General features: G+C 35.3%; 1 protein-coding gene across 2 annotated transcripts; it reads left to right on the forward strand.

Moving 5' to 3' along the window:
• Positions 1-2: 2 nt before the first annotated feature.
• On the forward strand, positions 3-19,798 carry LOC106180479 (CXXC-type zinc finger protein 1). 2 transcript variants are annotated; one of them, XM_013564471.2, is made up of 15 exons: positions 3-170; positions 6,662-6,933; positions 7,654-7,754; positions 8,138-8,250; positions 8,476-8,574; positions 10,693-10,761; positions 13,000-13,076; positions 13,565-13,625; positions 13,858-13,953; positions 14,298-14,485; positions 14,784-14,991; positions 15,324-15,431; positions 15,770-15,913; positions 16,206-16,358; positions 16,539-19,798. In XM_013564471.2, exons 1-15 carry the CDS (start codon positions 141-143, stop codon positions 16,677-16,679), a joined length of 1,860 nt encoding a protein of 619 aa, XP_013419925.2. In that variant the 5' UTR covers positions 3-140; the 3' UTR covers positions 16,680-19,798. The 2 variants fall into 2 exon arrangements, with proteins under 2 accessions (XP_013419925.2, XP_086871548.1); XM_087015422.1 differs by having other exon boundaries at positions 8,479-8,574.
• The last annotated feature ends 4,669 nt before the right edge of the window (positions 19,799-24,467 follow it).

Genomic DNA, 24,467 nt, shown 5'->3' on the forward strand with positions numbered 1-24,467 from the left:
GTCATGCCGGTAGGTGCTCAAGAACTGATGACGTACAGCACATTCGCTTAATACAGATTCGAGAAGCAAGTTGCAGGCGTTAGTATGTGATAATGAATTCACAATCCAGTTAGATAAAATATACCACCCACAACTTTACGATGACAGACAGCGATTCGGGGGCACTCTCTGTGAGTATCTATATTGGTTTTTGTCAATGGTTATTCAAAATATTGTTGAAAACTGATGGTTCGTTTTGCAGTATTGACATGATGAAAACATTGAAATGCGTGCTTTTGCTTGAGATTTAACTGTCAGAGGGTTGTATGTCTTAATAACTGGTTTTGGGACAGTTTTTCGTCTTTTTATCGTAGGTTAAACATGGGCTTCTTTATTTATTCAAGAATAGTTTGGCAAAATACCATTATTTTAAGTTCGTTAAGACGTAAATTGTGTCTTTATTTTTTTAAAACAAAGTTCAGTTTAGAAATCTTGAATTGGAACTCATGGAAGCTCAGAATGACTTTTGTATTAATTTTTAGAATAATTTCATTATTTTTCAAATGTCAAGCTTTTCAGGAAAAATTGTGCATTTGGCCACCTTTAAATAGATAAATATAAAACACATTCCATGAAAAATCAATATAGGTTTTTGATCACTTGTTTCATTTTTAAACTGTCATTAATGAAATTAATAGGAATGTTCGTGCAAAAGTACTTGTATACTACAACATCAACAGCAACTTCAGGATTAAAAACACCTTAAATTCACCAAAATTCACCAAAATTTTGATCAGTAATAATGTAACCATGATTTTGCATCTCTCATTATGTTGTTATGATGATAATATTTAGAAAAATAAAAATAAAAAAACAAATATTTTGCTTGCCTGGTTCCAAGGCATATATGTGTGTGTGTGTGTGTGTTTTTTTTTTCCTTTTTTTTATCCCAGATCTGAAATAGTGATCAATTCTCTTGAGTCATTGTTGAAGTTGACATTAAAAAGCCAATCAAGAGAAAATTGTGATTCAGTTGACAAGCTGGAGTAGGATGGATGCACTGTTGACCGCATCAGAATACAATCTTCGTTCTTAATTACTGTCAGTCCACATGCTTTGATGTCTGTTGATGTGGGTATAGGATTGAACAAGTTCTAATTGACATAGTAATGTGGGTATAGATATGATCAAGTTCTAACTGGAAAATAACAAGCATATGGTGATTAGGACAATTGGCAATGTAGGTGGTTTCACTGGTTTGTAGGTGGAATGCATTATTAGAGATGATTAAGAGTTTGATAATCATATGATGTATGAATATATTAAGTGTTTGTCCTCAGTGTGTTTGAATTAATTGCAACCTAGTGGTGGAAGCAATTAATAAACTTGAAGATAAATTTTTAGAGGCATTTTAATATGTACATGTAGTTTGCTTGATCTGGAAAGAATGGAAACAAATATACCAAACGAAATACAAATATTACTTGACTGAGGGGCCTCTGATATTTAAAAAATTAAAAGATAATTTTGGACCAGAAATAGGCAAAGGTGGAATACATGGCCAGCCAGGTGACCTTTGTATATGTGTGTGTATGATGAGAGAGAGAGAGAGAGAAAAGCTGGCATCCGTGGTTGACTGGGTAATGCTTTTGTTCAGGGTGGGGAACTCTCTTATTAAAGTATTTACAACAAAAATGTAATATTTTAAGATTTAAAAAAAAAAACATTCAAAACACACTTGCAAATATATACATAACATACAATTGTGTTCTGTAGTCATTTGTCCCTTTTTTATGGATGGATTCCAGCTCAGTTAAAAACAACTTACATAACACATGGTGTATATCTACAGAAAAATATCTTTACTCCAGTAAACATGTCACAAAAATTGTTTGCTGTAATGAAAAGAAGGATTGTTCAAATCAAGTGGAGGCTTTTCTATGAAGGCAATTAAGGTAAAATCTGGAACCTTTATTCCCTCTCAAAAGTTTGACAGACCACCCAGCTCCATCCGTAGAAAAAAAAAAGCGATGAGAAACATCAGTTTTCAGATCGGCATTTTTTTAAAACAATTGACAAGAAGGGAAATTCAACAGCATGTTTTCCACTTCCTATATCAAAGACAGTTAAATGTTCTCATTGCAGGGGTTTTTTTTGGAGGGGGGATTAATAATAAGTTATCTAAATATAATTTAATTAATTTTAATGGAAAACTTGTTTTAGCATAGTAAGGTTAAATGATAGTTGCATTAGTATTACATCACAAAAATGTATGTTTGTAACAAATTGAAATGCCAAGAGACTATTTTTGCTTTGATAAATCTCTTATGCCAGCGAGCATGTGTCACTTGTGATAAATGAGTAGAGTTGTGGAGTAAGAGATCCAAATTTAATGACCACCATCTGTGCATTACGTTTCCTTATTACCTTTTAGTGGAGAATTTTTGAAATGTTTTGGGTCAAGTTACTCCATTTTACCAGTGGATTTATTGCCAGTTCTGCATATTTAAACGCATTCTACCTGCAATATTTGAAATTCTTTGCTTGCTTGTGGATTAAAAAATTTGTTGGTTTTTGGACTCGGAAATTCAGGGTTGTTGTGTATGCTGTTGTTTTTGTGAGTCTGGACTTGCTCAGGATTTTGTTTTCTTTTAAGTTGCCCCGATAAAACAAAGAGTTTCTGCTACATGATCAACACAAACTTCTGATGTGCTAAAGTGATTTAATTCTAAGGACTACATATTTGGCTTAAATTCTTGATGCTAAGTTAAGTTATCATGTTACTGAGTATTTAAGCACCATGTTTTAATGCTTGTTTTTCTGTAAAACATATTCATGCACCAAGTGTTATTATCGGTAAAAGTTCCATTTATTCAAGAGGTGTCATACGACAACTTCTCTGGCCTCCTGTGTCTGAGTGTTCTAATGTTGCTGAATTTTTGGAAAATGGCTATTTATACATGTATGCCGTACATGTTAAGGGCACACCGTTATTGAACCCCAGTTATGTAAGTTACTTAAATCTAAATTTCAAGGTCATTGTAGTATATTCATATTGTATGAGCACTGGAACACACACTGACACACACACACACACACACACAACATATACGAAAAGAGAGAGAAAGAATGAGAGAGAGAGAGAGACATAATAAAATATTTCCTAAGATTACCATTTGAAAATTGCTAATTGCTTTGACTACTTTTTTTATCTAAATGAAGTGTTGATTATGGCTTGGTTGGCTCACGAAAGTTAACCCAGTTAATTTTGAAGTGAACTATTTTAAGCTTATCCTTTTTTGATTGAAGGTTAATGATTGCGTTAGGAATGCTATCAACTTTAAATGGTGTTTTTATGTAAGTCACTAACAAATGGTAATAGGGTTGTCGCTTTTAATTGTCTACATTTATCATCTAATAAATGGAATGAAACATTTTCCGTGAAAAGAAAAAAAAATGAAATTCCTTTTAAAATAATTTAGGTTTTTATGGCAGTGTTGTTCTTAACATTTGAAATATTCTACATTCAAAGTAAAATGGGAGGTAATTCACTTACATGCTATGTTTGTTTATACTATTATTTAATTGAGACATTAAAATAAGATTTTTTTTAGTTTTAGCTTTGTGTATGTAGTTACAGCAGCTTGCATTAGTGTTTTCAAAAGCTGCAAGAATTTACCCCTAGTTGTTGATCATATTACACTTGAAAAGTCAACTGTTATTTGGCTAATTGGTCCCAGAAGTGAACTAAAATGGCTTCTAACAAATATTTCGACCAAAGCACTGAGGATTTTTTTTTTCATGGCCAAGAGTATGGCTTTTTTATAAACAAACAAATGACCCCCTCAGTTAGATATTAGGGAGAATGTTGAATAACAAATGTTTGATTGTCAAAAGATATCATATGTTAAGGTCCTTTTAATTACCTCCTTCCCACCCTTTTTTAAGAGAGAGAGAGAGAGAGAGAGAGAAACAGCTGTATCTTTTGTGCTTAAAATTCTGTTTGATCCACAGTTCTAAAAACTTTCACCAGACTATAGCAATTTACTTGCAGATGAATCATGGGCTATCCTAGTAAAAAGAAATATATGATAATAAGATAAAAGAAAAAATAATTTTTCAAAAAGGATTTTGAGAATAATATTGCTCATTTTTGTATTTATTTTAATGAATAATTAAAATACAAATGAAAATGATATTTAAAATTGAAGACAAAAAGAATGTCTGCAGTAACATACTGCAGTATGGTTTTGAAAAGTTGATCACTCTAAAGATATCAATTGCATTGACAATTTTTTTCTCAGATATTTCCTCTGCATAAAAAGGCTTTGCCTGAACACCAAATGAAAACTTAAACTGAGTTAAAAATCAGTACAGGAAAAACATTTATATCTCTTTACTAGCCATGAAATTAGATTAGAAAAAGCCAGTTTAAAATCATGTTTAAATTTAAGACAATCTATTGTAACCCCCTCTGGCCAGTATAGTAAGATTGAGCACTATAACTGAAACAGGAGCAGTGAAGGCTCCAGGCTGCCAACTTGACTGAGATTATGGTAATAGCTCAATATTTTTGGACAACAAGAATTAATGAGTTCTTTCCTCCTTTCTTTGAATTTTGACAGTAATACTTGATAATGCTGACTAGAAAGTTAGAAAAGTTGGTTGTCAACATTGATGTGAGTGTCTGAAAATGGCAGATTTTGAAAAAAAAAGTATAATTATGAGGTATTTGAAAATGTTAAGTTATTACCGTTGGTTGTCAACATTGATGTGAGTGTCTGAAAATGGCAGATTTTGAAAAAAAAAAAAAAAATTATGAGGTATTTGAAAATGTTAAATTATTACCGTAACTAAACTTGCACTGTTAGGTCTGAGAAGAGCGGATGTTCTGAATAACAACTTCATAATGAAAACATGACTTACTGCATGACATGGTGTAAGATGAGTGTCCTTAGCACTTAAACATCTTAGTCTTGTCTGACATCTTCATCTCTGGAGAATAACAAGATGGGACGTATTGAAAATGATGGAAAATGTAGCGGTTGGTGAGGATAGTGGGATGTATTTAACTCCCGTCTTTGGCAGATACTACATAATGGACACATTCCAAGAACTGTTTCAATTCCAGGATTCTGATGAACACTTACTGTACATTTCTACAAGGATCACACACTTTATTGATCAATATTAATCATGCTGAACTGGGAATGTACATTGATTAGGATCTTTACAGAGTTAACTTTTGTTTGAGAACATTTCTACAAAATTTCTTAAAAACAGGTAAATGCAATTGCAAGTGTAACAACTCTGGTTCAGCAAAAGTAAGTCATTGAAGCATTTCGTTCATTTTTTAATGCTGGAGTGAGCTTAGATGAGTATCTTGTAGGAAGTGATAGTCTGGTTATTTTAGTGACAGTATCATATTATGAGTCCGTGGGAGAGTGTTTAAATTCACATAAAACTCACGTAACCACCAGTAAGTATGCTGATAGGTCAGAGTAACAAGAGGAAAGAGCCAGGTGGCAAAACTCCATTTTGTTCTCTGGAAAGCTGGTACGCAGGTATTGGTTTTCTTTTGTTGAGTGTTGTACATCTAAATGTCAGATGCCAGTAGGAAAAGACCCTTTACTAAGGTCTTTATTGTTCATTTTCTCTTTTCCCACCTTATTTTTGTATGTGTGTGGCAGTATTATAAGCACACTTATGTATGATGTCAAGAAACAACATAATATTATTTTGTCTTGGTGGCAAATGAGTACTGTAAATAGCAATAGTCAAAGTCTGGTATTCATTATTTTAGTACTGTAGTATATAAGCTGTGTAAGTTCCTGAAGTATCTCTATGTAAATATGCTTTAATTATTTTTTGTTTATTTTCATTATTTATTTATTTATTTATTTTGAATTTTTATTTTAAATTTAATTTTGTGTTGGGTGTCCATAAACAATTTTAGACAATTTTAAGATAAATATTTGGGTCAATATAAGGGGAATTTTGTTGCTAAGTGGTCTCAAAATTTACAAATACATCAATTTGAAAGTAAGTTTATAGCAGTTAAAGTCTATCATCAACAACAGAAAAATTTGAACAGTCAATTGAAGATTTTTATGGCGATTATAATACATATGATAGAATATATTCTAAGCACTCAGTTCTAAAATTCAGTAGCTGGTAACTAACTGGCTTGTGGAAGTCAGAGTCAAGCTGTGTAGAAAGTGGGATTGAACCCACCTCTGTATATTTAGTACCAGTATGCCATGATAAAGTACATTAAGCTGTGCCCTTTATACAGAATTGCTATTTAAAGAGAAATTACATGTCGCAATAAAATCAGATCATCGTATAATGAATTTGTCGCAGATGGAGGTACTTTAATATTAGGCTGATATATATATATTTCCAACTTCTAATCCCTTTCAGTAGCTGTTTGGGGCAAACAGTTTTTTATATTGATTACATAAAAAAGATTCTCTGTAGACAATATGAGAAAATTTACATAACATTTAGGGCCATGTGGTAATCTGTATTTTCATGCTATGTCTCCTATGTGTTAGCTCTGAATTCAATGCTATTTTTTTCCCCCTGAACTTTTGTGACAAAAGTCGGGATCATTTGGATCCAAGTGTTTTAAAGACTTTAATAGCAAATTAAAGTAATTATAAATCTAATTATCTTCCAGCAAGAGGAGATTGCCCACCAGTTTGTTCTTCCTGAACGACAGGCCAAGGTCAACCAGCTGCTACGAGGGATGGAAGAACCAAAAGAGGGAGGAAAAGAATTTCAAGCACCGGCACCTAGATCCCCATCAGCTGTGCCCCGATCTCCCTCTTCCTCTGGTGCGGCTACTAAAGTGCCCTCTAGTGGAGGGTTTGTGCGATCAACTGTGATGGGCAGGGGCGATGAGGAGCGTTACTGTATCTGTAGATCAACAGATTGCAGCTCTTTTATGATGTAAGAATAATGAAACTTATGTTTTTTAAAGAAATCGTGGGCATTTGCTAGAAAGATATTTGGTCAACAGTGACTTTAAGTAAATTTGCCTGAACTAGATGGACTTTCTAAGGCTGTATTTCCAGAGCTTTTAGATCGATCTATCTCCACTGGGAGTCTCACTAGATTACTGTTAGATAATCCTGCTTAAATGTCCATCCCGCCTACTACAAGCTGTAAGGGGGTAATTAACTTTCGTGTCCGCTCGTCTGACAGCTATTTAGCGTGAACCCCCAGGGAGTTAGGTCGATCTAAAGTAGATCAATCTAATCTCTGGAAATGGGGTCTAACACCCCATTTCCATAGATTTTTAGATCGATCTATCCCTGTGGGGAGTCTCACTAGCTAACTGTCAGCTTGGCCGGCTTAAGCGTCTGTCCTGCCTACTAAAAGCTGTAAGGGGGTAATTAACTATGGTGCCTTCTCGGCTGACTGCAATTTAGCGTGAACCCCCAGGGAGTTAGCTCGATCTAAATCTTAATCTTTAGATCGATCTAAATCTCTGGGAAAGCACCCTAAGTCTCTTTTGATATGTTTTTCTACAAGTCTGTACAACTGATAGTTTGAATAAACCATAATTTTTTCATTATTTGTTTTTGAACCAGCTGGTGATGATAAGGACTTTTTTATGTAACTGACAAGGAGTAATCAGACTCTGTGTTTTTTGATTTATAATTTCAGTGGCTGCGATGCATGCAATGAATGGTACCATGGCAAGTGTATAGATGTCACTCAAGATGACGCCAAATCCATCAAGCATTATTTCTGCAAAAACTGTAGAGGTAAGTTCTGAATTCTCTCAGAGACAATGTGCACACAATTTATTTATATATTTATTTACACTGCTTTACAGCTGTTAGACATGTTTAACTACTTTTCAGTTCATGGGTAACTGATGAACTTTGTTCTGTGCTTTAAAAATTTTTTAAGGTAACTATAATAGAGTTCTAAGTTGTTACCACTCCAATGTTGTCTGAAGAGGCTAGTATTGTGCTTTTTAGTGCATATCACTGATGAAGAAATAAATTGCTTGATTTTTTTTTTTTTTTTAATTTAGAAAAAAATTTTTAAGGACCAAGTGTAAAGATTTGCAGTGACTGTAAATAAACAGACGTCATTACAAACCTTTTTTTTTTTTAAAGTTGAATTGATTGTGTGTTTCCAGAACAGGACCCGAGTCTTGTAGTGGTGTATAAAACAAAGAAACCCAAGGAGAAACTACACAGGAGTGACTCCAGTGATACAGAGAGGCATTTCAAGAAGAAAGATAAGGACAGAGTAAGGGAAATGGACGTCTTCAGTAATCTTTCAGATTTGCTAGTTTTCTTTTTTTTTAGCCTGATCTCTTCTCATGTCTGGTTATTGGTCAATGTCTAAGATGTAGGGGGATGTAAGTGCTGTAACATTCTCTCTATAATAAAAACTTTTTTAATTTTCTCAGTACTAATTCCTGAATGGTCTCTGTGGACTTGTTTGTTAATCACAAAATCTTCATGGTTACAGCAGTCAGCAGCGAGTAAAGCAAAGAAATCCACGCGGCGATGCGGCGAGTGTGTGGCGTGTCACAGGACGGAGGACTGCGCCAGATGCGACTTCTGCAAGGTAGGACAAATTGGTGTTGAGATTAAACTGATGGAGATGGTTGTGAATCCAAGTCCAGTTTTCTTTAATTGAGATCAAAAAATTGTTTGGTTAAACGTTTTAGGACAATATTAGGCTTTAAAAGCTCTTTTGTCGAACTGCTCCTTTTTATAAGTATTCTTGGTAAAATGTGAGCCCTGTGATGCTTAAGGAGCATAAGGAAAACAAACATGAAATCAAAATGATTGTAAATGTACTTCTCTGTTCTGTTATCTCTAGCTTTGAGCCCTATGAGTTCTGAAAAAAAAAAGTATTCTCTTGTTGAGAAAATTGTTTTACCAGACAGCTGGTGTTTATTATCAGCACTATAGTGTTGCTGAACAAACATGTTTTGAATTTCGTCTTCTTTGAAGTTGGGATTTGTTCAAAGTCTTGAAATTAGGCTTGATTTTATCATAGAAAAATTTACATTTCACTCGGTGGGAATCTTATCTGAAAGAGGCCACCTCATGACAGCTAAGAATTTGAATGTACTTTAAGACTGATTTTACACCTAAGCAGATTCAGTCACCAATAATCCTAATTGTAATCAAGTATGTCTCTGCAACATGTTAATCCAAAAAATCATCATGTGTTTTAACAGGAAAACTGACCACTTTTGATTGGACTCATGCTGTGCGGACCCCAGCTTGATGGCAGTTTGAACTGCTGACATCACTTGAACTGTGGCCTAATATTAAGTGGCCTGGTGGGTTGAAAGTGGTGGAAAGAGGAGGGGGGGGGGAGATATCTCAAGAATATCTTTATGCCTGGGGAACATGTGTGCCTTTGTAGATGAAACAATCTGAGCATTAACCCAAGCAGTGGTGGTCCTTTGAAGTCGGCCCCAGTGAGCACACAGGTTGAAATGAAAGAGACACATATTTTGCCATGAGTGAAATTAGAAAACTGAGAACTGTGGGTTAATATGATGTTGGACAGGATCAAAGGAAGATTAATCAAAAGTTTGAAAAAAAAATGAATGGAAAGTATGTACTTGGTTTTTCGTCAGGCATATTTTGATCTTGAGAACAAAGCTATTTGTAGTGGTTTATTTGATCTAAGGGTAAAAGATATTATTTCACTGTTTGCATGTTTCCCAATTAAGTAGGCCAAGTTTTTTATTATTATTTATTATTCTTTTGTAACCCCCCTTCTTTTAATTTGATTCTCAGATGGTTTCTACTATAGCAAAATCCAAGAAGGGGGGTGGGGGGTTGCTGGTTAATGGCAGCCTTGTAGCCTCATTCCCTGAAGGTGTATTATGAGATATGGGGTTATCGGAGTTGAAATAACTCTTGACTTTAGCCATTGTGTGTGGAGAAAATATCAGTGTTACTTGGACAACTTCTAGACAACTCTGTTGACTTAAGATTCCTTAGTAACAAAAGCCAAGGGTATATAATTTCTTCTGGATTTACAATATAATATCATTTGTTTTCAGTGCCCAGTTAGAATTTCTGTAAGCCCCCTCTCCCACCCCCCCTTGAAAAAAAAAAAGATGAAAACAATACAAAACCAATTATTTGATTTTATGGATAGGTTAATGCAAGAATAAACAGATAACCCTAATACCTTTATCAAAAGAACCTATCTTGTTAAATCATGGTTGTGTAGTATTAGAATAAGAAAAAAAATGAATGAGGCATGGAAGTAGTCAGAAACTTGTTCCATTGTTTTTGTTTCATTTAACCTGGTAGGTTAAGTTTTAAAACATCAGGTCTTGTATCCAGTATTCCTCAAGTAAAACAGTTAACAGTTGGTGAAATCTTTATTAGAGCAGCGATCTCTAATCTTTCCATTTTTTTTTTCGCGCTTGTTTGATCAGGTTGTAAACAGATCAATTTCCTGGCGACATATTTGTTTCAGCGATACATGTTTTTTTTTGTTTTTTAGCTAAATTTTGTTTTAGACTCGAATTAACAGCATGCAAATTTTCATTCTACTTTCTAGCCTTGTTTTATCTTTCTAGACATTGTCATCATCCTAGAAACCAAAGATAGAGCCAAAGTCAAACACATTTCTTTACAGCAGTTCCACAATTGATGTTTTTGTGATATTACTTTTCACTTGGCATGTTAAATTGTTTACCTTTTACAGGACATGAAAAAATTTGGAGGTCCAAACAGAATTAGACAGAAGTGCCGGCTCAGACAGTGCATCAATTTTGTAAGTAATCAATGAGCAGTTTAGACTAGTTGTGACTAGTTTTGACAAGTGGCAATATACTACATTCATTCATAACCAGGTGTTTGATGACAAATTTCATGGTGGTAATTAGTACCACCAGCGTATACGCTGGCGGTACTCATGGTTTTAGTCCCGACCCGTCTCGTACAGCTCTGCCGGCTCCTGTGGCTCCGCCGGCTCCTGCGGCTCCGCAGTCGGGCGCCGGAAACAAGTCACCGTTACCGCTTCTCCTCCTAGACCGCCAGGACCTGTGTCCCCATCTCTTGGATTTAGGTCACATATAATCTCAACTTGAACACCCTGTTTTTTTTATCTCTGTCGGTGCATTGGCCTGGGCGTGACACTTGTTGAAACGCACCCTTGTCAAAATTTTTGAAAATTCAAGGCTAAATATCTCCCAAACCAAAGGAATTATGGGAAAAATTACTACAGAAGTCTGACCGAAACTCATATGTGGAGATTCCAAATATGCCCTTGGATTTGACTTTTGACCTTTTTTTCAAGGTCAAACAAGCTAAAATTTTCTAAAAAATGGGAATTTTCTGCAAAAAAATATTTGTTTGTGCTATTTTTTGGAAACTACACAGATCTAAGCTCTCCTGTTACAGTGAGGGGTTACAATTGGGGACTCCTTTCATCTTTGGGAGTTTGGGGTCAATCGGTGCATTTTCACGGGAGAAGCAGCCATTAGATCCCGAAACTGAAAACTTGTTTTTATTCTGGAATGGTAAATGCCAGAAACCTTTTGTTCATCGCATTTTGTAGAACTTGTCAAGTGCAATACTGGAGGTGGTGTTCATTTTTTTGTTTTCGATATGGTTTAGGCATTGCGCTATATCAAAAATTACAACATTGCAATATTCAGTGGGGAAAATGATAAATATTCCAAAATTAGCAGAGATATGCCCATAGTTACTATTGAACTTGAGTAAGAAGTCATATACTGGTAATCTAACTGTGACCTTGAAATTGACCTTTGACCTACATTTCATGATGAACTGCACTTTGAAGTTTTCTGATCTTTATATCTCCAAAACTGGCAAAGATACGCCCATAGTTACTATTGAACTTGAATAGGAAGTTATATACTGTTAATCTAACTGTGACCTTTAAATTGACATTTGACCTACTTTTCACCATGAACTGAACTTTGCAAATTTTGCTTTCCTTTTATCTCCAAAACTGGCAGAGATACACCCATAGTTACTGTTAAACATGAATAGGAAGTCATATACTGGCATTCTTATTGTGACCTTGAAATTGACCTTTGACCTACTTTTCAACATGAACTGAACTTTGCAAATTTTCTATCCCTTATATCTCGAAAACTGGCAGAGATAGGTCCAAAGTTACTATTGAACTTGAATAGAAAGTCATAAACTGGCAATCTTACTGTGACCTTGAAATTGACCTTTGACCTACTTTTTATGTTGAACTGCACTTTGCATGTTTCCTGGCCTTCATATCTCCAACATTGGTAAAGAAATGCCCATAGCTACTATTGAACCTTTATAGGAAGTCATATACTGTGGCCTTGAAATTGACCTTTGACCTACCTTTTTACCACAAACTGAACTCTGCATATTTTCGTGCCCTTCATATCTTCAAAACTAGCAGAGATCTGCTCAGTGTTGTCCCTAGGTTTTCTCTTTTGTCAGCATACCGGTATATGCAATACTGATAATGCATTTCAAGGAAAACCAATAGGCCTATTGTCTAGAAAATCACAGGAGTGATCAGTGTTAGGAAAATATAGGTCAATTTGAATATCTCCTTGATTGGACCATTTTAACTGTTATGTTTTTTTGATTTTTTTTTTTTTTTTTGTGCATATTTTGAGAACTCTTGTTTATTGCATTTTATAGAGCTTGTCAAGCACAAGACTGGTGGTGGTGTCCAATTTTTTTTTATTATTTTTTTTTGGGGGGTGTCCTTACGAATGTGCTTACTCCAGCTGGTGGTACAATATCCAGAGGCGGTATCGCCTCTCTGATCCTCTAGTTTTCATATAAATTGTGTGTTATAACAAGAGAACAGGATTTCATAAATTCACACTCACTATTAGCCAGTATGCTCTACCTGTGAAGATATATTAATCAGAAGAGTTGAATTCTGGTTGGAAGTAGTCCACAATGGTTTTAGAAAAGTCCCTATAAAGATACAAGCAAATGACTGTATTGTTAAGTGGTATTTAATTCTCATATTTTTCCTCCCAAGGGTATCAACATAGCCAGTAATACAAAATGGAAGAAAGACCATGGAATCTCAGACACAGACACTGACTATGTGTTCAGGTGAGGACCGAGTGTTCTTCCTTTGATCTTGTCATGATAATATTACGCAGTACTTGAAAGCTCGGCATTATAATTTTTTTGTAATCTGCAGTTTTTATTTATTTTTACTATAGTGGCAATGGTATAGTAGGGAAGTATCAAATTTTTTCTTTGGCAGTTGCAGCCTGATGTGGCTTAGGGGAAGAAGCAGATGGAAGGGGGGGGGGGGGGGGTGAAGTTTAAAATGAAAGGTTGTGGAGGGGGAGGGGTGGAAAATCTTTTGTCTAGTTGCTATTGTTTATGCATATTAGCAAGTCTGGGTGTATATTGAAAAAAGAAATGGAGAAGGTTACTATCATACTTTGCACATTTGAGGAACAAAAGTGGTTTCTTATACAGGAAAATAGAAAATTTCAGTTTAGAAAAATTTCTATTTCCCTAAATGATACTATCAGATTTTTCTATTACAGCATGAGATTACCTTAATATATATTTATTTTCTATTACAGTGACAGTAGCACCAGGGATCTTGAAGGAAATGAAAATTTTATTCGGTCAGATCATCCTAGGGTAAGTCAGTTAACAGGTACAAGAGAGAATCTATAAGGCTTAACATGCAGTAATACTAAGTCAGTAACTGAATTTAAAATTATTTATTCCAGTAAATATATTTAATTAATTGACGAATTGCAACACTGCAGACTGTCAGCAAAACTTACTTGTTTTTCCTATTATCACTTGATGAAGCAGCCACTAATGAAAACAATTTGAGCAGTGATTTACGTAAACTTTACTTTTCTAGTCAAGAGAGCGCCACTCCAGTCTCTCTGACTACACCCCACCAAGGAAGAGGCAAAAGGAAGAAAGCAGGAGTAAAACTGACAAGAAAAAGACAGAGGTTTGTTCTTTTTTCAACATCTGGCTATAACCTTGACTTAAATGCTTAAATACCTAAATGAATCTTGTTATATTTATGATTTCTTTCATCCTACTTTTTTTTCTCCACCTGTCGATGATGTAGGAATAATTGGAGACATTGTGGCAGACTGTCTTTTGATATTGTGTGTATGTAACATTATAACAACCTTTGATTATTTATCATTATTATTTATTTATTTATTTATTTATTTATTTATTTATTATTATTGTAATTTTTTTTTTTTTTTTTTTTGGTTTATTATCCAGGGACAGTATCTTTTTCATAATGCATGCATGTTGATAAGTCAGTATTCATCATTATAGAAAAGGAAACCAAAGCCCAAACAAACCAAGACAGTGCGCAGACGTGGCCAAAAGGAATACGATGTGGACATATACCAGGAGACGGACGGCGACACTCCTCGTCAATGCTACGGACCAGGATGTATAGAAGCTGCACGCTTTGGGTCCAAGTACTGTTCTGATGAGTGTGGAATGAAACTAGCTGCCAAGTTAGTTTTTATTTCTTAATTATTGTTTAATTTTTTAAAAGTATTCCTTGTCAAAATGCAATTATTTAAAGTCATTGATGCCATAAGTCACAAATTTGAGCCCATTTAAAATTTGTGCAACATCTTATGAAAAAATTTATGTGATTTTGTACATGATGAATTTACTTCATGATACTGCAAGTATTTTTGATCAGTTGAATTTGGCCAGGGTTCACAGGAAAATCTGTTTTTGCTTATCTAAAACAGTTGGACTGAATTAGCATATAATTATTTTTAAAAATTGATTTCATCATTCCAGTCGCATTTATGAAATCCTTCCCCAGCGCATTCAGCAGTGGCAGTCCACCCCGTGTGTGGCGGAGGAAAATAACAAGAAGATGCTGGAGAAGATCCGCCAGCAGCAGCTGGAGGCCAGAATGAGGCTAGGTGACCTTGATCTGAAGCACAAAGAGCTTGACATGATAGTAGAAAAAGCTAAAACTGCTACTGTGGATTTTGGTCAAGAGGTATGAATTTTAACTGGACCAAAAATACAAATATATATATATATATATATATATATATATATATATATATATATATATATATATATAAAACTGGTATGTCCGTTAAACTTTATTTTCCCTTCAGGAAAGCTGTTTGTTTTCTCTGTCCCTGCCAGTTTTGGTCAAGAAAGTTGATGATATTTGCAAGCACACAGTCATAATTAGAATAATTCTTTTTGTTTTAATTTTTTATTTTGCTTGGCAATGGAGGTAGGTAGATCTATTTTTAAAAATTATTTACTGATTTTATCAGCTAGACATAATATCTAAGTACTGCTTTTCTTCCTTTTTAGAACACAGAAGGAGAGGATGAATCTGAACTGACTGTTTTTTGTGTCACATGTGGTCATGAATTCAATACACGAGGTGCTTTGAAACATATGGAGAAGTGTTTTGCCAAGGTAGGTTTCTTACAGGAGTTTTGATTGGTTAAATGCATGAAAAAGACACTTACTCTATATTTTGTTTTCTAGTCAATTGACATTCTAGTTTGTTTGAAGTAATGTATATGACCAGTAAGTAATCAATTGAGCCTTTTCAGTTGCTGGACTAACCTGAAAGTACTCTAAAGTTCCTTAACATTTTGATTTACATGTGTTTTTTTTTTTTTTTTGCCAGGTTTTATAAGAATGATTCACATTTAGAAGAAATATGTTTCAAGTTTTTAAAATAAAAACAGTTTACTTTTCAACAAGAAGATGTCCATGTTATTTATTTATTTGTTTGTTTGTTTTTCCAGTATGAGAGCCAGACATCATTTGGGTCAATCTACAAGACCAGGATAGAAGGAAACTCCATGTTTTGTGACTACTACAATTCTCAACAGAAGACATACTGCAAACGATTAAAAGTGTTGTGTCCAGAGCATTCCAAAGAACCAAAGGTCGAGTTTCTCAATGTCTTGACCAATGTCCACTACTTGGTCCACCTCTTTGTGGCTTAAATGAACCAGTAACTTCCAAAATATGTCAAGAATTAAAAAAAAAAAAATCCCCCTCCCCTTATCCTTTATGTCCCCTCCCTCTGTCTAGTTTTAGGTTTTATAAAGTGTATCAGAATTTAAGTGATAATATTGCTTTTTTTTTTTCTTCGCCAGTTGATGTTTTATAAATTTTATCAGAATTAAAGTGAATATTACAGTTTTTTTATTCATGTTTTTATGGTTTCATTTCCAGGTTGGTCCAGATGAAGTGTGTGGATGTCCGTTAGTCTCAGATGTCTTTGAAGAAACGGGAGAAATCTGTCGCCTGCCAAAACGTAAATGCAACAAGCATCACAGCTGGGAGAAACTCCGCCGCTCTGAGATTGATATGGAAAGAGTGCGACAGGTGTGATTTCTTCACTGTTGTTTCTGAAAGCTTAGTTATACATTAGTCCCATTTTTTTCCTGTTTCCAAATTAAAAAGAAAATGTCATTGAAAGTGAAAAAAAAAACAAATGAAGGTTTTAAGACATAAGAAATCAGAGCAATTAGATCACTAAATATTATCTCATTTTCCTCTTCACAGTGGCTGAAATTGGATGAGCTATTTGAGCAGGAGAGGAACATTCGTATGGCCATGGCAAACCGCGCGGGCGTCCTGGGGCTAGTTCTACACCAGAGTATCGACCACGACCCCATGAACCCCATCAATCCAGTGAAGGGATGACAGCTGGAATGTCATTGGACGAAATGGGACTGATAGGGACAGAGATTCTGGGACTGATACAGTCCTAAAATCTAGAAAGGGATGGGGCTTAAATTTCCAGACTAGAAACTTTGAACCTGAAACTTAAATCTAAGAATGAGAATTAAAGAATTTCTGGAAAGGGTTTCAGATCATTTTGTATGGTTGAATGGGAAGAAATATGAAACTGAAGCTGTAGAACAAACATGACAAAATGTAATCAGCAATAATCATACAAGGACCTCGTTTTTATTTACAAAATGCTAGAAGGGAAAACTGAAGAGGTTTTAAATACAGTTACCAGATACCAGGCATGAAGTTTTTTTTTTAATTTTATTTTTTTCAACGAAGGATTTTTAGCAGAAACAGATGTCCAAAAAGACATTCCTTATCCTAAGTTTTCTGAAACCCACCAATCCCAGTTGTACCTGTTGGTTTATTGTTTATAAACTTGTGTGAGCAGAGACTTCTTTTTGTACCTTATCGAGTTCCGTATTTTGTTCTTAAGGCACCTTTTATGTCCTCTAAGTCCTTTCTTTGTCTTACAGGTCCTTAACATGCCCTTTAATTCTTGTTGTATCCTGTATGCCACTATTGTGTCCTTGAGGTTCCTACGGAGTCCTCAAGATCCCCCTTGTGCCCTTAGTTCCCTGTTATGTCTCAGGGCCCCTATTGTGTAGGTTCTTACTGGGTTTTTCAGGTATTTACTGTGCCCTCTAGGTCCTTGTTGTGTTCTCTGTGTGACTTTTTTCTCTTCTGGGTCTCTGTTGAGCTCTTAGGGCCGTGTTGTGCCATCTAGGTCCCCATTGTGTCCTTTAGGAACCGCTGGGTCCTTATTTTGCCTGTGGGTCCTTGTTTTGTTTTGTAGGCCCTTCTTGTTTCCTAAGGTCCTTATTATCCTCCTCTACACCAAGGTTCATTACCAATGAAGCATGTGTGGGAGTAATGTGCATTAGACAGGAAAATTATTACAGAAAATGGGGATATCCCCCTGCCTAGTAGATTTCCCATTCATTGGTAGCCAACTTAAAGAGTACTGCCTAGCTTGATACATTTTGTATGTTGAAGTCTTCTCAGCAGGATTGGAGATTTATACTCGGCAAATTATCTGAATTGCAAGTGGGGGGCATGACTATTTTCATTCATTTCTGTCCTAGAACCTTCATTAAAAAGTCAATAAGAGGAGGTGTGCCCCTTTTAAAAGAGCACTTTATTTGATTGTCTGATATTTATTTAGTCTGGTAATTAAGGAAATACAGCTGTTTGGAATTTATGGTTTCAGGATTCTGCTCAAATTGGAATGTTTCAACCATTGTGAGTTGAATAAGAATTAGGCGATTGTCTATTTTGGATGTTGCTTAATAATAGTAATATGATACCTAAAATACTTTGCGGTTTCAAGAGTAAATATATGCAAGTCACGTATTTAATGTTCAACTGGCATTTCACACTGTTGGATTTTAAAAGCATTCTTATGGGTCTTTCAAAAAATGTTCAGAATGTACCTGCAAGATATTTTGTGATAAAGAAAAGTCAGTTTGATACATGAAAACACACAGATCTTTGAATTAATTCCTCTTGGTAACAAAGCTTGGGGGGAAAAATTATAGTTCAACTGAACACAGTTCATGGTTACTGTGACTGGACAAGTAAAATCTTGTTTACAAACTGGCCAGAGGTCATCAGCAATTTTCCAGTTTTAACAAGTGTAATTTTAACTAGCAACCTTGTGCTTTTCGGATGCACATTTACTGGACTTTAGTCAAAGATTGTTTTAAATTATGCATTCCTAATATTTAATCTTTCAATTGAGTGCATTTTTAAAGCAGAGATTTCTTAGCTTGTAATATGCCTTTGAGACTGTAAAATCGGAATAATCTAGAAAGTTTCCTGTGAGGGAAAACGGCTGTTTTTGTTCTTCCATTGTGTCCTAGGTGCTAGTGGCAATAACAATCCTGCCTCAAAAACATTTTTATTTGTTTATATTTTATTTTATTGGGTAGAACCAGAAGTACAGAGAAATCACAAGTGGACATTTTGTATGTCTTTCCTTTTGTGGAAAACCATTAAAAGTTCATTTAACTCCGAATTCTGGTTGTCCAGTTTGAATAGTTGTACAAAGGGTAGACTTTATTCCTGTAAACAATTTAGGATTTAGTTTGATATGTATGATAAACACGTAAACGATGTGAGCCAGCTAATTTTATTAAAAGTGTGCATGCATTTCTAACTGCTGAATTGAAGGAATCATTGTGTAATGTGGCAACATTACAGTTTGTAGTCTGTACAAAGAGAGTATTTTTCCAGTTAAATATATATGCTGTATATCATAATTTATTAATTCTTAGTTGTAACATGATTGTGTTTAAACTCCAATTTTGTATAATCCATAATAGTTATATGATATGATAGTTACCATAATAAGAGGTATGAGTAGAAGTCTCCAACAAGTCTTCAGAAATGCACGCTGAATGCGATTGAAAAATGCTTGCATTTCTTTGCTCGTGTTATTTGTTAGAAAATTTGGAGGCTTGATCGCTACATTGTAGATTAATTAGCATTGTACTTGCGGCGCAAAAAAACAAGATGTTATGTAATTGGTGTAATGTAAATGGCACCAGTGTAAAAGTGGACGATTTACTTTAGAACATTAGAGAAGATAAGCCAATGCGTTGTCTTTCTAAAGGCCACGATTGTTTTGTTTTACGTTGTTTGTACAATCATTTTGTTTCATCTTGGTAATTTATGAGGCATAATAAGGTATGTGGACACTGATCAGATCATTTAATGATCCACAAGAGGCTTCCTTTCATATTAATGTATATGTGCTATAGCTTAGTTTGTAAAGAATGTAGAAAGAAAAACATTTTTCTATAATTTGCATGCAATATAACTGTGCTCATGCATTAGGTGTTAATGCTTATGTGGAACGAGGTTGAAGACTTTAGGCCTTTTTTGTTGGAAAACGTCCATTTTCTCGCATATGGCGGCCATTAAAATGGACCAACTTGATGGTCATTGCATGTACATTTCCTTGAATATATATGTAAATGTAAGATACATTTTTTAGAAAATATTTAAAATTAAAAACCTGAATCGCACTTTGGTATTTCTTTGTTTTCCTTTCTATTCAGAGTGGTGTGCCATGTGATCGTGGTACATGACACGTTGCCATTGAAACTACATGTTTGGTTATTTACCAAAACTTACCTAATTTATTGCAGTTGGGAGGTCATTTGGTCTATGCTTGGTCCTTTGTACGGTATCAACAGGCGGCTTTTCTTTTAAGAACAAATACAAAAGGCAATACGGAGGTAAACTAGGAAAATATGGGCTCTTTATTTGTCAATAAGTAACACTGACGTGGTCAATAAAATATCACTTTCTTAACATAAATTATCTCAAATGTTTTTTTGATAAGTGCTCCAAAGTAAATGTTCCCAGGGCCACTTTTATATTAAGTTTGTTGAGGTGTAAAATAGGTTGTTCCACCCCTATGCCATTGTCCTCGGCAACATCAAAGAGACCGATATTGGCCACGTTCACACGATGATAACAGTATTCCACTGATATCGGTCTAAATGGTGTCAGTCGTCCTAGTTACAACTAAGGAGGGCATCCTTTGAAAATGTCCCAGGGAATTGTTTATGGAGTCGATATGAAAGGTTTGCTATCTGCGTTTGAGAAAATCCCAAAATCATATTTCCTATATCTACATATTCCATAGGCTACTTATACTTCCCAATTCAGATCGTAAAAACGATGAAACCCCTCAAATTAAAGCTACTGCAATCAGTATTTTTATTCTGTAATGTACAAGAAGACATTGCTGCCTAATTGTTTTGATAAAAAATTTAATTGGGGGTTAATGGTACCTTTAAATGTAAGGGCACCGATTCAGTTTCGATCTGATAAAGGTTAGTGTAAAATATGCCAAAACGATACCTACTCACCCTGAAACTGAAAGTTACATCACATAAAATGAAATGATCTGTGAATATAATTGTCATGTATGGCGTAATGGTGCAACAAGGCCCATTTCATTTGTTTTACACTGTTAAAACATCACGCTTGCGTTTTTGTTTAACGGTCTTGGTACCAATCATCAATATGGATGTAATCGCCGCTCCTGGCCACAAATGGATATTCAAGTAGGTGTAATGTTTGTATTGAAACCAAGAGCGGCACCAAACAACAATACTCGAATACGTCACTTCAATAATAGAACCAGACAACAGTGCTGTTAAGCACTCTTAGTTGTTTAAAAATAAAGATATCAACTGTATTTTTTAAAAGATGGCGCTATGCATAGCCACTTCTAAGTCGACTGAATTGTGGTCAAAATATACAAACCCCTTTTCGATAGGCCCCTATCAGACGAACATTTACTTTATACACAAAATTTGTTAGTATACAAGATTTGCAATGCCAAATAAGTGGTTTTTGTCTCATTTCACATTTTATTTTGATTGTTTAAAACGCTAGCTATAAAACATGTAAAGCAATCTTTTTAAAATTTTGGTAGACGACATTGATTTTAACTTAAAACGCACCAATTCTTATCTACATGTACGTTGCATTATTAATTAAAATCACTAATGGTTAAAAAATAGTGCTCACGTGCCCCCCCCCCCCCCCCACTTTGCTTCAAAGGTACTCCTTGCCACCACCACCACCCCCCCCCCCCACCACCCCCCAAAAAAGGGGGAAATGATGATAAGCAAAACAAGACAAAAGAAAGCAATTTACCATTCCTCTGCCCTAAATTGTTCAGGATAGTGAAAGTAAAAAAAAAAGAAGGCGAAAGTTCTGTTTTCACCAAGGTCGTTTGCCAGCTGAGTCATGGTGCATCATGTTAGTTCACTTGTCACAAGATGAAATATACGTGCATCAACCTCGGCATTCGAGCACCCTATTAAACGCACAAAATGATAAACACTCACCCCAGTATAGTTTATTTTTGAATTAAGAAAACCACAAACTCAGAGGCGGTGTGGCCATTGTCCCAGGGTAAGTTCACGGGGACTAGGTGGTGCTCCATCCAGGGGGTACATAAAACGTTTTTAAATCTTAAAACTGTGGTGACGTATTTGGGAAAATGCCCAACGATTAGGAGTGTTCAGACAAAATGTGATTTGGAACGAAAGGAAATCGGTCTTACTAACGTCGACAATTGTCTGGAATGATTTACCAAAGGTTTCGAATCTCAATGGGATGTATGTACATGTTATATGCAGAGCTTGTGATTCTTTGTTCTTTTTAACTTCATGTCATGGACTCATAGTGCATTACATATTCACATTTTCTGTCTTAACAAGCACAACTCACAAAAAGAAAAAAAACTAGAGGTAATTGGATTAATTAGTATTGATAAACTCAGATTGTCAACAACTTTATTTAAACGTAGCGGTCGCAATTATCGGAAGCTTCACGACCGACTAGTCCAATCAAATTTAGTTACTGTAACTATAACCAAAGGCAGCTTTATAACTGTGACAACAAAAAAAAACATTTTGAATTAAGTTTCAGTACTTGAAGTACGCACGGTAAACAAAACAAAATTCTTTGTGAAATGCAAAATTCCTAGCCGACTAATCTTCTGTTTGCGGTTTACGGTGATTTGTGAAACGAGGTCTTGTGTGAAATAGAAGGTTTTGGACAATGGGTACCTTTGTTATAAACCAGAAACAGCTTAAATGAGCTGGATTATTTTTACTTTATGTCTTTTTAACATTTTTATGTCTCTTTTTTGACGTCATATATCAGTTAGACGTCCACTCCTTCCTTAAAATCTCATTTTACTTGCAGTAAGGTTTTGTGTTTTATATCTTCACACAAAATTTGGTTATCTTTAATGTCCATTTGGTGCCGCAACGTTGACCTCGCTTTTCTGTAACACCCACTCAACATAACGTTATAAACGTTTTTTATCTTAATGCTTTTCTGTGTTTTATGCGATGGACGTCAATGTAATTGTTTATTATTCGACACAGATTTAATTTTAAACCATTTACGTATATTGCCTATTCGCACTGGCAAACTATATGAGTGATGGTAAAAATTTATTTGAATTGTTGGCCATATACCAATGCGTAATATACCGATGTGAGGAACACCCTACTGTTGTATAGATTATACCTTACACGTATGACAAAAGCATGTGAAGTGCTCAATGCATATGATATAGACATACTGGGATATACATGTAGTATAGCTGCATTTTAGGGTGTTAACTGCTTACTCTGAAAAAAAACTTTTGACACGAACATCGAAGGAAAAATATTGGTATCAGTGTGTCTCTAAACTTATTCCAAAATATCTCATATTTAACAGACGGTATTTCGGTAGTTTACTTTTACGGGCTTATCTTTATAATTAATCCTAATATTGCAATGCGCCATGAGCACCTAAATGGAACATTTTTCAAATAATATCTGAAATGAATTTTTTTATTAATTGACAGTGACAATTCTATACATTGGCAATGAACTATTTGCAGAAATTGATAGAAGCATTTTAAACATACATTACTCTGGGATGTGTATCATACATGATTGCAATGTATGCAATCTAAAGTTAATAAAAATTGTGCATTCTGAGTGCGTTTTTCTCTTACATTATTGTTCAGTATATAATTACTACACAAACTTAAAATAGCACTGACACCTTTGACGCACTTAAATGATATACAGCATAGATTAAAGTCCTGTGTCCATTGTATCACTGCTGAAGGTACTCTTCGGGTATATCTAATGTTCTCTCACAAGAGTGCGTTAAGTGCAGTCGGTTCCATTCCTCAGTGGGCCGATTTCAATCTCCAATAGTCTTTGGATGCTGCCAGTGCAGTCCCCTTGGGTGGCCTCGTTACTGTCAGCGAGCCGTTGGTCATTTATCTGCTTCCCAACAAGACGCAGAGGTGGTCAGTTGTCTCGGTCAGTAGCCTTACTCAATAAATTGCTGTAATTGACCGCTTTGGAACTTATCGTGGGGGGTGGTTTTCAAAACGGAACAATGGTATGTGTGTGTTTCTCAACAAAAGAAGCGGCATGTGCAGTCGTTTGCTTACTGAAGAAACGAGCATAACGCCCATGGTGGTGACTCTAATTTGGACATATGTCATCGCCTTTTTAAAACAGCAAGAGATAAGCAAGGAGCATAAAGAGCAGCCATTTGCTTTCACTCAATAAGGATGTCGTTAGTCCTGGTCACTTTAAGTGGACATTTCTACAAGGGTGGTCTTCAGACATCAGAGAGACACTGGACGTAAATGGTTCTTGTTTACAAGAAACGTGGAGCACCATGACAGAAGTGAGCATTTATCCCGGTGAATGGCTGGAATGTGATAAAAAAGCATACAATGTGATAAAAGACAGTCCACCGTGCCCGTGGTCGACAATTACACATAACATCACTGTTAGGCAGGTCGTAGCAATAACAGAGTATAGGAGGAAACATTCATCTGTTTCTTAACGAGACATATTATCAGTGTACCGACCAAGAGTTCATTCCCCTTTTTACGACCGATTTGAATGGCATCCTTAAAGTATGCACTTAAAACGATGATAGTTAATTCCTTTCGCTGAACACAACTGTTCCGGTGTTTTAAGTTTCAATTCCTGCTGTAGTAATAGAGCACACTTATTCAAAATTATTTCTGGCATGTACATTTAAAATGCCATTGTTTTCTTGAAGAACGGGATGCCCCTCACATATTCTATTCTACAACATGTAAGGCTAAGAGGGGCCGTTTGGTTTCAAGCGGGAAAATGC

Source organism: Lingula anatina, chromosome 6, assembly GCF_051362555.1.
Source record: "Lingula anatina isolate TDL-2025a chromosome 6, LinAna3.0, whole genome shotgun sequence".
Classification (NCBI taxonomy): Eukaryota; Metazoa; Brachiopoda; class Lingulata; order Lingulida; family Lingulidae; genus Lingula; species Lingula anatina.

What these genes read in the sequence shown, in the direction of transcription:
- LOC106180479 (XM_013564471.2), top strand. Translation starts at nt 141, where the DNA reads ATGACAGACAGCGATTCGGGGGCACTCTCT. An exon ending in TTTCTGCAAAAACTGTAGAG is followed by an intron (nt 7,755 to 8,137) that starts GTAAGTTCTGAA and finishes GTGTGTTTCCAG; the next exon opens with AACAGGACCCGAGTCTTGTA. An exon ending in CTGTGGATTTTGGTCAAGAG is followed by an intron (nt 14,992 to 15,323) that starts GTATGAATTTTA and finishes CTTCCTTTTTAG; the next exon opens with AACACAGAAGGAGAGGATGA.